Below are 13,850 nucleotides of genomic sequence, written 5' to 3'. Positions count from 1 at the left end.
AACACTGTCAGAAGTGTTGGATTCAGAAGATTCTTCAAGCAGCCATTTGTCTGCATCACAGCACCGATCAATGGAGTATTAAATAATCTTTGTAGGGGCACATTGTTGACCATGTTGATTTCAGTGACACAGGACCATTCACCAACCTGGAGCAAAGAAAGGAAGCCTAGTTTAAGAATTTTCCCTTGTCCCCATGTGACAATGCTGGGCCAATCACCAAGAACCAGCACTTTTACAAAGTGTCACATGCTTGCCATACCCAATCATGTTTTTCATACAGAGTACAGGGTTTTTGATTTGCTTCCAACAGATAAAGTGGTAGAGGAATGAAGGAAAGGTAAGTATGTGTTGCTGCGGTGGAGAGGGGGTATGAAAGCAAACCCGCTGCTTTGCTCTGCAAGGGAAAAGCTCATATTTGCTTCACAAGCACCTCTTTCTGAAAATGCTAGTGAGCCGAGACAAATAAAACCTGCAGACCAGGGAATATAAAGTAAAGCCAGAATTCTTGATCTACAAACTTGCTCCTAGTTAGTAACTGAGAAATACTGAAGTCACTGTTACAGTAACACAGCCAGAGAACTTGTGTTTTATAAAAGGTAGAGTCTGGAAAAGAAGCCTTAATGCTTTCTCATTGCAAGTATACTTGAAGACTCCCCTTTTCAAACGCTGCAATTTTTCCCTAGGAAGACTCGACTTCGCCTACATTAATATACCTGACCTCTGTCAGTGATCTAAATCTTCCAGTGCTGTAGACTGGAAAGAGTGCAGATATTCTTTGCATACAATCAAGCCTGCTATGCTCCTATTTGCACAACCAGCTGGAACAGAAAGCGGCAGCTAGTTCAGGCATTCTGCCTGATTTGACATTTAAAACAAGTAAACAGGGTATAATGGAAACTGAATCTAAAATATTAAAGGGTAAATTTATACGGCAATGAATGTGACATTCACCAATCACTGCAGGCGAATCTTCTTGGTGCATTTATTTTAAATTACAGTGATTGGTTCACCTGCACTGAATGTTTGGTAAATGGCACATTCACAGGTTTTATATGTTCTTGGCTATGCTGAGCATTCTTGTTTAAAGCTCCTTACCTACATCTGCCAAGCTTTTGTACACTATTTAATCATTTTTACTTACATTTTCTAGGCTCACTCATTGTGGCTTTACCTACACTATATTGCCAAAAGTACTGGTCGGCCGGCCTTTACACGCAGATGAAATTTAATGGCATCCCAGTCTTAGTCCGTAGGGTTTAAGGTTTAAGAGTGTGAAGCATGAAATTGGCCAAAATGTCTTGGTATGCGAACGCCTTAAGAGTTCCCTTCACTGAAACTAAGGGGCCAAGCCCAACCCCTGAAAAACAACCCCACACCATAATCCCCCCTCCACCAAACTTTACACTTGGCACAATGCAGTCAGGCAAGTACTGTTCTCCTGGCAACCACCAAACCCAGACACGTCTATCGGATTGCTAAACAGAGAAGTGTGATTTGTCATTCCAGAGAACACGTCTCCACTGCTCTAGAGTCCAGTGGTGGCGTGCTTTACGCCATTGCATCTGACGCTTTGCATTGCACTTGGTGATGTAAGGCTTGGGTGCAGCTGCTCGGCCATGGAAACCCATTCCATGAAACTCTCTACACACTGTTGTTGTGTTAATCTGAAGGCCACATGAAGTTTGGAGGTCTTTAGCTATTGACTCTGCAGACAGTTGGAGATTTCTGCGTACTGTGTGCTTCAGCATGCGCTGACCCCACTCTGTCATTTTATGTGGCCTACCACGTGGTGGCTGAGTTGCAGTTGTTCTCAGTTGCTTCCACTTAATAATACCACTAACAGTTGAACGTGGAATATTTGGCAGCAACAAAATTCACAGATGGACTTATTGCACAGGTGGCAACCTATCACGGTACCAAGCTTAAATTCACTGAGCTCCTGAGAGCGACCCATTCTTTCCCAATTGTTTGTAGAAGCAGTCTGCATGCCTAGGTGCTTGATTTTATACACCTGTGGCCTTGGAGGGGGATTGGAACACCCAAATCCAATGATTTGGAGGGGGGTCCTAATACTTTTGGCAATATAGCCTGTGTGAGGTTCTAGTAAAGTGGTATATTGTGTTATTGCAAAATAAGTAGTGCAGTGTAGTAGCATTTGTATAATGTTTATAGGTGACTATTTTTGAGTTGAGTATTACCATGGCCCTTATTAGAGAATCGTTATTATGGATTATGAATGAGCAAGTTACTCGTACCTTGTGTTCCTCAATATGGGAGTTTAAGGCCTCTCTGCTTGTACATTTGTAGTCTTTACTCTTTAAAATCTTTTCTTTCCCAAAAGACAACAGGTCAGTGACTCCAGACAACAGTGAGTCAACCTGGGACTTGGCAATAACCCCACTGCTATATTCATCCTGTTTTACCCTGAGAATCCTCCAGGTCTCATCCAGGACATCCTAGAAAAGATACAAATATAAATGATTCTTCAGCAGAAAAATGGTTAAGAATAAGTCAACCCAACATTTGATATTCCTGATATGTGCCTGCTGTATCATGTACTTGTATGGCAAAGTATCCTGTTCTCTTTGTATTGCTTCCTTCGTGTGAAATCCCTGGCGTTTCTTCCAGTCCCTCTGCTTTCCTATTAGAAACTGACCGCACTAAGCAGGAGAGCGCAGCATGGTCAATTCTCTAGCTCCAATGATCAGACTTGCTCACTGAACAGTCGTTTACCTGGAAGACTTACTTTAACCCTTTCACTGCCAGGTGTGTACGGCGTACAGACCCATGGCACTGCTTCAACCCCCCATCCCCCCTGATGCTTCCCTGTCTTCAGGCTCTCCACCTCCCGCCACTGCTCTATTAAATATTCCCCTTCCACCCCCACCCGCAAACCTGAACCCCTGCAGCCGCCGGCTTCTATCCTCTGCCTCTCACACCGGCTGCAGGGGCTTTGTGGGCACATGCCCCCCCCCCCCACACACACATACACAACTCCGACCTACCTACCCCCCCACCACTCTGATTCTCCCACAATGGCCCCCAACTCACCAATTCTCTGCTGATGGCTGACGTTCCCTACTCTCCCTCCCGTCACCTGAAACTGCTGTTCTGGCTGTCAAGAAGGAAAGCGGGGGTGTCTTGGTAAACACGTGTTTGCCAGCCCCCTTCTTGTCCTTCAATGGATACAGTCAGCGATTGCTACTAATTGCTTCTGTACCCATTGATAACTGGGCATAGTAAACGGTTTACTATGTATCCGTTTTTGAATGAAAAGGAGTCTCTATACAGACTCTTTATTCATTCATGTAGTCTTCAGTCCCTTTCTCTGTCTCAAAAAAGAGACATCAGGGGTAAACCTTTGATATCCCCGCCCCCCCCCCACAAAAAAAAAAAATGTTAAAAATAAACATAGTAAGGCCTTGTTCACACAGGACATACACAGCGTACGTTTTTGTGCAATAATAATGATTTTGTGTATTTTTAGTAACAATAGTGATTTGATGAACATTTGCGCAACTACTGCAGGAGCTAAAAAATTAGTAGCACTTTTTTTTAATCTACAGGTCATGTGCTTTCAAAAAATGTATGGTTCAGGGAGTTCTTTTTAAATTCTGAAAGCAAAAAATGGTAACCTACAGATATTGAGATTAAATTGGTTTTATACAGTTTTTCGGTTTTCATCATTTCACAAAAAGAAGCAATTAAAAAATGTAAAAATAATTTGTTATTTATTAACTCAGTACAGTTTTAACTTTTATATTTAGTAGGAATTTATCAGGAATTTTGTAAATTTTTCCATGTATGTAACCACTAATAATTATTCTTGTGTATTTTAAGTCAAAACAGCGATTTGATGAACATTTGCGCAACTATTGCGGGGCCTAAAAAAATCAGTAGCACATTTTTTTTTTATTCTATAGGTCATGTGCTTTTCAGAAAATATATAGTTTGGGAGGTCTTTTAAAAACTCTGAAAGCTGTAAGTGAAAAATGATAGCCTCCAGATTTTAAATAAATTGTTTTTATTTACAGTTTTGGTACCTTTCGTTTTCCTGATTTCACAAAAGGCACAATTTCAAACTTACAAATATTTGTTATTAACTCAATACAGTTTTAACTTCTATATTTAGTGGGAATTTAGCAGGAATGTTGTAAAATTTTACCATGTATGTATCCACTAAAAATTAATCTAGTGTATTTTTAGAGAAAATAAAGATTTATAAACATTTGCGCAAATATCAGGAGGCTTCAAAAAAAATAAGTAGCACCTTCCTTTTCCTTCTGAAAGCCTTCTTTCCTAAAAGATCTGCACAAATTCCTGGCAGAGTATCTGAACTGGATGTATTTGTGTGGGTCTCTGAGTCTCATTTCCATCACAACTTAGTAACAACATTATATAGAGAGTTAAATGAAAAATACATGCACCACTCAATTTCAAACATGATTAATTACAAAAAATCCTGAACTCCTAACCCCAAGTGTATCCAGAGTAAAGCTGGCCATACACAGATTAAATGTTGACAGTTTCCTGCTGAATTGGCCAAAATGTTCTCGGTGGGTGGCCCTGTCGGCACCATTGGGTTCAACAAACTTCAATCAAAAGATCAAAGGAGTCAGGTGTAAAATTGTTTGAAAAACGGTGACTGTATCCAATCATCTGCTGTCACTGCGGGCACTGGCTGTCAGAATGCAATGGTCAGCAGGAGTAATTCGTCCATCTGTGTGGTTTAGAGTAAATTTAGGAATCTGTAGAATCTTCTCATCAGTACATTCAAAATGTATTATCAGTTTGACCGTACTAATATTTGAAAATTGATTGAAAGTTCAAAAAAAAAAAAAAAAAGTATGGGCAGCTTAAAGCCTATGTTTAGTGGCATGTTTTTTTTTTAATCGACACAAGGGACAGTACTTGCATTGAATGCTAAGTGTCCCTTGTGCATGTGGCTGCTCTCTTACTCAAAATCTGCCATCGTCTGCCTTCCCCCCTAATACCCCTGCAGTTTAAGTTTCCAGTGCTCTGAGGGTTAATATGATCCGCTGGATCTTGTTAAATATTTGCCAAATAGGTACGCCTTTTATGTCCCCATGAATGGTGGACTCCAAGGCAGATGAAGAGTCCCCCTCCTCCATTAATCTTGGAGGACAAATAGCAAAAAATTGCAAAAATAAGTTAAAACTAGCAAAAATTATCCAGGCACCGGAGGTGAGAAAAAAGGGTGGCTGGGCCCAGCAGTGGAATTGGATAAAAGTTATGCGAACATCCACTCTCAGTGGTGGCACACACATTTCATTGTGCAATGTTCATATCCTCAGGAGGAACTGGAGTTCCACATTAATGGATACATTCACCTTAATGGAAAAAAATAATAAATGCACTTATTTTTGCAGGAACATATTTATGCAGATATGTCCTCAGGCTTTAAGGGCTCATGCACACAGGGCGTTTTTGCAGCCACTTCAGGCTCCAAACAACCCTCTATGTTATCATATATGTCCATACCCACTTAGACTTTTAGAAGCTTTTATCAGCGGTAGCGTTTACCAGCAGGAAAAAAACCCAGAGCCAGTGCATCCAGAACTAGCAATGTTTTGGCAGAAAAAAAAAACACTTGACGCGTCTAAACGTGTGTTAACGCTTGCACATTAATTTCAATGGCTAGAATAAATTATTTTGGCCAATGAAATTAATTAATGCCCAAGCGCTTGATGCTTGTAAATGTGCCTAAACGTTTGTAAAAGCGTTAGATATTTCACAAGCATGAGGCGTTTTTTCTGCAAAAACAGTGCTGCCAAGAGAAAGGCCTAGACCTGTACCAAGGCATGTGCTTTTGGTTTGTAAGCTGGAGGACATATCAATGGACTACAAGAGCACTCATCAGCTCCCTCGCAACCCATTGAAACTACAAGTCCACCTGTCATGGTGGCAGATGCTACTTGTAGTTTGTTCATTCACAGGAAACTGTGAACAAATTATGTGTCTGTGTTGGCGGAGCCCTGCAAAACCGCGCTCTTTTAAAAAAGTGACAGCAGGTAGGGGGAGAAGAACCCCCATCCACTGTCATGGTGGAAGGGGGACCAGAGTGAAGGGGCAGCAGGAGCTGGAACATGTTACATGTATTACCCTAAATACATGTGGACCACGTAACATGTTCTTAGATTGTAAGCTCCAAGGAGCAGGGCCCTCCTAACCCTCTTGTATTGAACTGTATCGTCGCTGTATTGTCTTCCTTTATTTTGTAATGCGCTGAGCAAACTGTTGGCGCTATATAAATCCTGTATAATAATAATGTTCTGAAGATGAACTTATTTTTTAAATACACTCACTATACACGGATTAACATTTGTCCAGTTCAGCAGGGACCGGACGAATTTCAATCAGTGTGTGGCTGTCCCTGCTTGACAGAAGCCGTATGTTTGATTGACTTCTGTCGAAGGGACATGCTGGAAAATTTGTCTTGATAACTGGATGCAGCAGCTGATCAGTGTATTCTGACAGTGGCAATATTCCCGCTGAAGAGATTCCTCCATCCACATTGCCTGTGTGGATGGGGAAATCTCTTAGTTGTATTTGCTGAAGCATGCTGGCTAAATAGAAAAAAAAAATGAAAGGGGAAAAAAAAAAAAAGTGTTTAGTTAGCTGTACTCTTCAACATCCTTTATATCCCAGTAAACATACTAACCTGCAGCTTCTGAATTTCCTGGTTAGAAGATATGGGGATGGACAATTTCTCTCCCTTCTCACTCAGTCCAGACACTTGACTTTCGATGTTTTGAAGTTCTGTCTCATACCCAGCAGATTCCTTAGACACAACAATTTCACACAATTACCATAACTAATTGATACAAGCAGGTTTTGTTTTTATGATTTACACTAGGAAACTAGAATTGTTACAAAGTGAAATACAGAATTGTTATATTAAGTTAGACTGTCACATAATCAGGTCTGCGGCAATGTCATTAACCGCTTCCTGAAGTACTGCTACAGGGTGGCAGGGCTGCGCAAAATCACGTATATATGTATACATGATTTTGCATTTCTGGGTAGGGGACACGCACCGCCCTAGGCGGCTAGAGATGTCAATCACCGGGTCCTGGCCTGAGATTCCATGTCAGCATCCTGCGATCGCCGAGTATCACTGGCAGGGGAGAGACCTGTGTGTAAAGAACGCAGGTCTCTCTTCTGCCAGCAAGCACATGCTGCTGTGTATTTCTCTGCACCACAGAGAAATACACAGCAGCATGTCTCCCAAGTAAAACACACACAGTTAACTCTTTAATTACCCCAGATGTTACCCTCTTCCTGCCCAGTGTCATTAGTACAGTGTCAGTGCTTTTTATTAGCACTGATCACTGTTAGTATCATTGGGATGTCCGTGGCAGTTAGTTCCCCCCAGTATTAGAATGTCCACCGCAATCCCGCTATAAGTTGCTGATCGCCACCATTACTAGTCTATTCTGGTATATATACCGCCATTTTTAGACGCTATAACTGCACGTAAACCAACTAATTTACATGTATTGACATTTTTATTTTAGCAAAGACATGTAGCAGAATACATTTTGGCTGAAATTCATGAAGAAATTAGATTTTTTTTTACTGGATATGTTGTACAGCAAAAAGTCGAAAATATTGGGGGGTTTTTTCAAAATTGTTCGTTTTTTTTGTTTCTAGCGCAAAAAATTAAAAAAAAACCCACAGGTGATGAAATAACACCGAAAAAAAGCTCTATTTGTGGGGGGAAAAAAAAAGGACATAAATTGTATTTATGTACAAGGCTGGTAAGCCTTTTACCAGCTGATTATTCTGGAGGACCTGTGTCCTATTTTCATTGACTAGATTAACTTATTATAATGTTTAACTGAAAGTAGCTTTAGATCTGACTCACATTATCAAAACTTGCTAATGCAGCACTTTTGTATTTTTGAGTGCACTACTAGACCAATGAAAATGAATAGGCTGGCTTAAATAGACTGTCACCAACTTAAAATTGCAAATAAAAGCACAGAAAAATCTGGTAATTTAAATGCGTACTTGCAGTGCTTTTTCTTTCCATAAATGATTAATTCCTTGCCATGTGCCTTGATAGAGCATTCGACCACTCCTGGAAGATTTGATTCTTTAGCATAGGCCCCTACCTCCATGTATGTCACAACACTCTCCTCTTCTGGGAGTATCCAATTATTGTCTGTGTTGGCCCAGCTCTTTTACCCCTCCTCACCCTACATAATCCTTTTACGTAGCAGCCAGGGGAGGATTAATGCAGAATACTATAAAGTGTCAGTCAAGCGCCAGTACTGAGTCTAGTGACATCACATACAAGATGTTGGTGCTAAGCACCAGATTTAGGCGTCTTAGATACAAGGGAGGCCTTTACAGGCAAATAACATACTTAAAATAGGTTAAATACACATATAATCCTATGGCAAGACTGTTGTTGAAATAGCTGGTCTGGTGACAGGGTCCCTTTAACAAAGCACACCTTATGAATAGAAAGGGATGTGTTATTGCTTGTGAATATGTCCCAACAAGAACATGGATTTCCATAGTTTTTTTTTTTTTTACTATGGAAAGAATGGAGATTCTACATGAGATGCAGTTACCTTAAGCAATTCTGCTGCCTCACAGCCACTTCTGTTGCCCAGCTGCTGTAAAACAGACTTCCTCTTGACCAGCAGGTCATACAATTGCCGGATGTCATTCTGCAATTTCAGAGAGTTATAAAAATTCTGAATATAGTTAAACATATACATGGTTGCAAAACAGTATAATGAAGAAATGTATGCATTGTTGATGTTAAACACAGTTTTAAGGTGCATTCACATCTGCGGATTACCCACCCACCATCAGACGACATCTAGATGATTTATATATAAAGCGCATTTATTATGCGCGTCCGGTGAGTGCGTATTGCCTTATCACTATCTCACAGATACCGGACATACAAGTCACCTTAAGCACTTATACCTTTATATAAATTTGCTGGACTATCCTTTGTTCTTTAAACTTTTATGCATATATATTTTTTATTATTGATCCGTTAAGGACTTATTGTTTTTCCATTGATTCTATTATCAAGCGCTGCACTTTTTATATACATTGTCTTCTCCTAGGGTCATTGCTACCTTCTTTGTGCATAGCAGCTTGTTGCTTTTATACTTAGGCACTTGTACTACTCTCTGTATACACATCTGCGGATTGCTGTGGCTGGAATGAGAGGGGTGTGCAAAGGGATGTGGCCAATCAATCTGTACAATGTAATGACAATGTCATTAGGGACAGATGATCACGGATGGATGCAGTCTGTCTGCTTCCAGTTAGGATCATCTGTCCCTATCCATAGGTAATAGCTGGCTATGCAAACAAGAGCTGCCTTCAACCTGTCATTGCACTGTATGGGCTGAGCAACTGCAGCTCTTTGCATGCACCTTGCAAACAAAGGATTTCCCAGCAACACTCACCAGCCAGCCTGCAAAACAACCAATTTGGCCCTAACAGTTTGCATTAAAAACAGAGGGGTTTGTACACATTTGCAAATACATGAGTAAGCAGGTCCACAATACACAGAGGGCCCGTGACGTGTGACTGTGGCTTACGCATGTATTTGCAAATGTGTGCAAACAAAACCCTCTGTTTTTAGAGCAAACTGTTAGACAGGGCCAAATTGGTCGTTTTGCAGGATGGCTGGTAAGTGTTGCTGGGAAATCCTTTGTTTGCAATGTGCATTGCCCTTCCATGTGCACCTTACTGCTAAGACTGGTTATAGGTTGGGACAGATGCCATTTTTTTGCCATTCCAGCCATAGGAATTCACAGTGCGTGCTAATCAACTCATTACCTTTTTATTGTGAAAGAGTAATCATGTATAGTAATACAGCTGAACTTATAGGAGTCCCTTCCTCAAAGACCCACCCCAGACTGTGACCAGACAGTGAGGAGAGGATCAGCACAATGATGAGCTCATTCCTCTCTCACTCTGCTCTCTCCTATCAGTATGCTTCTTGTTAGCACATGAACATTTACTGCCTCCTTATACCATTTCTCCTTTTCACAGTTGGGCCCTACTGTGCAGGGGCTGCAGGAGAACATACCAGGTAAGGTAACTTACACTGCTTGAATTATAAACCAAAAAACAAAATATTGTATTTATTGTCACAGAGCTGAATCTACCAATTTAAACAATACTGGTTTCTTTCAAATTGGTTCCTTAGTTTTTACCACATCCAACAATGTTGCTAAAAAGTAGATGTATTTGTGATTGACAGCTCTGGTCTCTGCCAGCAGGGGCCCCCTGAAAACCAGCGCTGCCATTCACTTAAAAATAAAAAAAATCACAGCCTGCGGCGCTATGGGTCGATCAGCAGCTGTACAGATACACACCACTACCGGCTGAAAAATGACACAGTGCTTCCACGCAGTGTGATATTTCAGTTTTATGAATGAGCAATGTTGTACTGTTGCATACGCTGCACAAACCCAACATCACCGATTCATTCATAAAAGCAAAAGTTCACACAGCACTGCAACACTTCCACTGGAATCGCCTATGGAATCCAGCTGAAAGTGGGACCAGGCAGCTGCCAAAATCAGGTACCCACTCCTGACCTCCCAGAACAGAAGCTGTGCAGTCCTCCATTAAGAAGCAAGCAAAGAAAGTTGGCTCAAAGTTGTATGAGCTGCAGAGTCATGTGACTCCTCTTAAAAGAACACAAATCTCTCCACTTTGTAGTCTTGGGATTGTCCCTTAAAAGCCCAGAGATGAAAAACATACCAAAAATCAATGATAAAAGTAAATACATGTTTGCTGATGCGGCACGCAAACGTTACCCCTTTCTTCATGCTATAAGCATATAAGTACTTGATGATAAAAATGCTGTTTAATTGATGACAGCAAAAGGCTTTTATGAAATACTGAAGCTGTCAGCAAATCTTTAACGTTACCTGGTAGTTGTTCTGTTTTTCCAGTTCCTCGTGGATACGTTTGATTCTGAGTAATAAGACACCACGATTCTGAACAAGCCAGTTTCTAATGTCATTATAACACTGTGATAAAACCCCAACATTCTCCCCCTCATGGCTGATGTGCGTTAATAGAGAGTCCATTTTCTTTTTCATTTCTTCGGAAAGTGAATTTAAATCCTCCGAAAGTTTCTGAAAAGAAAAGAATGTTTTTATTGAGTTTTAGACTCTAAACGGTTACAGGGAAAAACATCTTTTCTATTTTATATGGCAGTGATCTACTTACATTGCTGCTAGTGTTTTAGGATATTACGCCTCATTTTTTAAATTCTGCTAAACAAGAGCTGTCTTTCTTGCCAAACCCTTTAACCACATTCAAGCTTTTCACTCCAATGTTCAATTTTTTCCAGAGCATGATTAAATTTGGTGGTTGAGTTTAAAGGCTCATTCACACTACGGTGCAGAAACGTCAGTTTTTCTGCACGCGTTCTATAAGGGCACAATGAAATCAATTGTTCTCTATGTGCCCTGTTCACACAACACTAGTATCACATGCAATTTATTTCTGCGCAGGAATCTGCAAGGTATATAGAACTCATTGAAGCGTACATGAAAAGTGATGTAAACTGATGTCTCTGCAAGTGAAATCTGCCCATCAGTTTCTCTACCCATCAAAAAAAAAAAAAAAAAAAAAAAAAAAGTCTCATAATACCCACTTTAGATGCATGCATTCACAGCTTGCCTGAAATCTCTAACCAGTTACTGTAGTATGTTTGCAGTTTCTGACCATTTCTTAGAGCATGCTTGCAGTCTAAAAATCCCAACTCCGGGCAAAACTTTTCCCATGCAATGGGGCTGTACCCGAACTGCATGGGTCAACTGTTTGTTTTGTCTAGGGGTGGGAAGAAAGCTTATACTCACCTGATATTTTGTTCCACCGGAACTTCCCCATGGTCCAGCGGTGAACTGTTCCTGGTCTATGGAGCCTGCTCTGGGCTTGATGACGTCAGGAACAGTTCACACAACTCAAGTCCACTGGAGCATGGGGGTTTTGGACTGGTGTTGTGCTGGGAGGATTACGTAAGTATATCTCCTCTCTTCCCTCCCCTAGACAAAAACAAGCAGTTAAAGGGTAAGTTCACCTTTTGACCAAATATAATAAAAGTACATTTTTTTGTAGGTTATTATTTTTGGTTGCAGGAGCCTTTAAAGCATCAACAGATCACTGGTGTCATGCAGATCTCCTGCAGACCTGTCAGTATATCTGCTTGCACGTATAGGATGAACAGTCAAGTAGATATACTGACAGGAAGATTCAATGAACTACCACAGTGCCGTGGTAGTTCATTGAGAACTACAAGCTGATGGCCACTAAGGCTGCCAGGGATCTGTAGTTCATTCATTCACAGAGCACTGTGAATGAATGATGCGGCCGTATGGGTAGAGCCCCACATGGCTGCGCTGTTTGTAAAATATGACAACTAGTACAAGGAACTTCTCCCCGTACTTCTGTCATAGGGAGGGGGGCAGCATTGGGAATATGTTACATGTTCCACTCTAAAAACGGGTGGAACATGTACCGTTCCCAAAGGTGAACTTATCCTTTAACCCATGCTTTGTGGGCACAGGTTCACTCTATGGTACAACTTTTTTTGCCCAGAGATGAACTTTAACCATCTCCTGTATCATGTGTGCAGTTTCTGACTATGTCTTAGAACACATCTGAAGTCTCTGACCATCTCCTGTAGTATGTTGATAGTTTCTCCTGTAGAAGGTTTGCAGTCTCCATTCATCTCCTGTAGGATGTTTGTAGTCTCTAATCAACTCATGTAGGATGCTTGTAATCCCAATCTATTGTAGTATGATCATAGTGTCTGAGTAGTATTACACACAATCTATATTGTGTAGCCCTTTAGGAATGTCATAGACCCTGAGACTGACTACATTTAGTAAGTTGACCTCCAGTGAACTAAGCTCCTGGTTTCTTTGACACATTATGTGTAAGAAGCGTCTACAATGAAAAATGAGAACTAGATAATGAAGGTTGGAGTCTTGTTGAATATTATGGGGCAGTACACACAACTATCACAGATGATACTTGCTTACCTCATAATTTGCCAACTCCGAAGAAGCCTCCTCCTTGGATATATCTGTATCTAACATTTCCTCCAACTTCTGCAGCCATTGAGAAACTGAGCACAGCCAGACAAATAGATTGCTATGCAGATTTATTCCACTTTCCTATTAAAACAAAAAAAACAGAAGTCACTTGTTATATTGTCAGTTTACTCTCAAACATGTCAGTTATAAATTGGAAAGGAGCTGTGGGAGAGCGCTAGCAAGATGAATATCAATGGGTCGGAGAACCCCTTTATGCAGACACCATACTTCGCTGACCTCTTTAGCCTGAGAGGATTTCGTCCACAAAGTATACACACAGTCACTTTCACTTAAGGTCATAGTTTGGGCACAGTTAAACATTAGTATATGTAATATTGCGGAAGAGTAGACTGGACAATTTTCACAACTTTACGAGGCTTACATTTTGTCACGTGCAAATGCTATCATTTCATTTTTTAGCAAGTGTCTGCAATGGCATTTGTTAAATCCAAGTAGAATCCAGTGCCGAGCACTCTTTGTAGCAACACAGAACTGTTTTTGCTTTCCAGTAACTTATTAAAATATATATAGCCATATTTTCTTTTTAGTAAGAATCATTACAATTTCCTGTCTTTTTAGTTAAAAACTTAACTGGGTTTCACCAAATCAAGTATATCCAAAACTTAAACATTGTTTTGAAATTGGTTTTATCTTCCAAAAAGTTAGGAAAATAAATAATGTAATTTGGGTAACAGACAATTTACACTTTTTATTAAAGTAGATTGGGGATTT

At 40.5% G+C, this 13,850-nt stretch overlaps 1 protein-coding gene across 1 annotated transcript in view; it reads right to left on the bottom strand.

Moving 5' to 3' along the window:
* SYNE2 (spectrin repeat containing nuclear envelope protein 2) overlaps positions 1 to 13,850 on the bottom strand; it is a 503,718-nt gene that overhangs the window by 147,784 nt on the left and 342,084 nt on the right. Inside the window, 5 exon segments of the mRNA XM_089687495.1 lie at positions 2,256 to 2,456; positions 6,683 to 6,802; positions 8,604 to 8,702; positions 10,941 to 11,150; positions 13,065 to 13,199. Coding sequence (XP_089543621.1) covers positions 2,256 to 2,456; positions 6,683 to 6,802; positions 8,604 to 8,702; positions 10,941 to 11,150; positions 13,065 to 13,199 — 765 coding nt within the window.

The sequence above is a fragment of the Staurois parvus genome, unplaced genomic scaffold (genome assembly GCF_062004578.1).
Source record: "Staurois parvus isolate SC_StPar_1 unplaced genomic scaffold, SC_StPar_1.0 ptg000426l, whole genome shotgun sequence".
Lineage (NCBI taxonomy): Eukaryota > Metazoa > Chordata > Amphibia > Anura > Ranidae > Staurois > Staurois parvus.
Note: the sequence above shows the minus strand (reverse complement) of the source record. Positions and strands in the feature narration are given on the sequence as shown.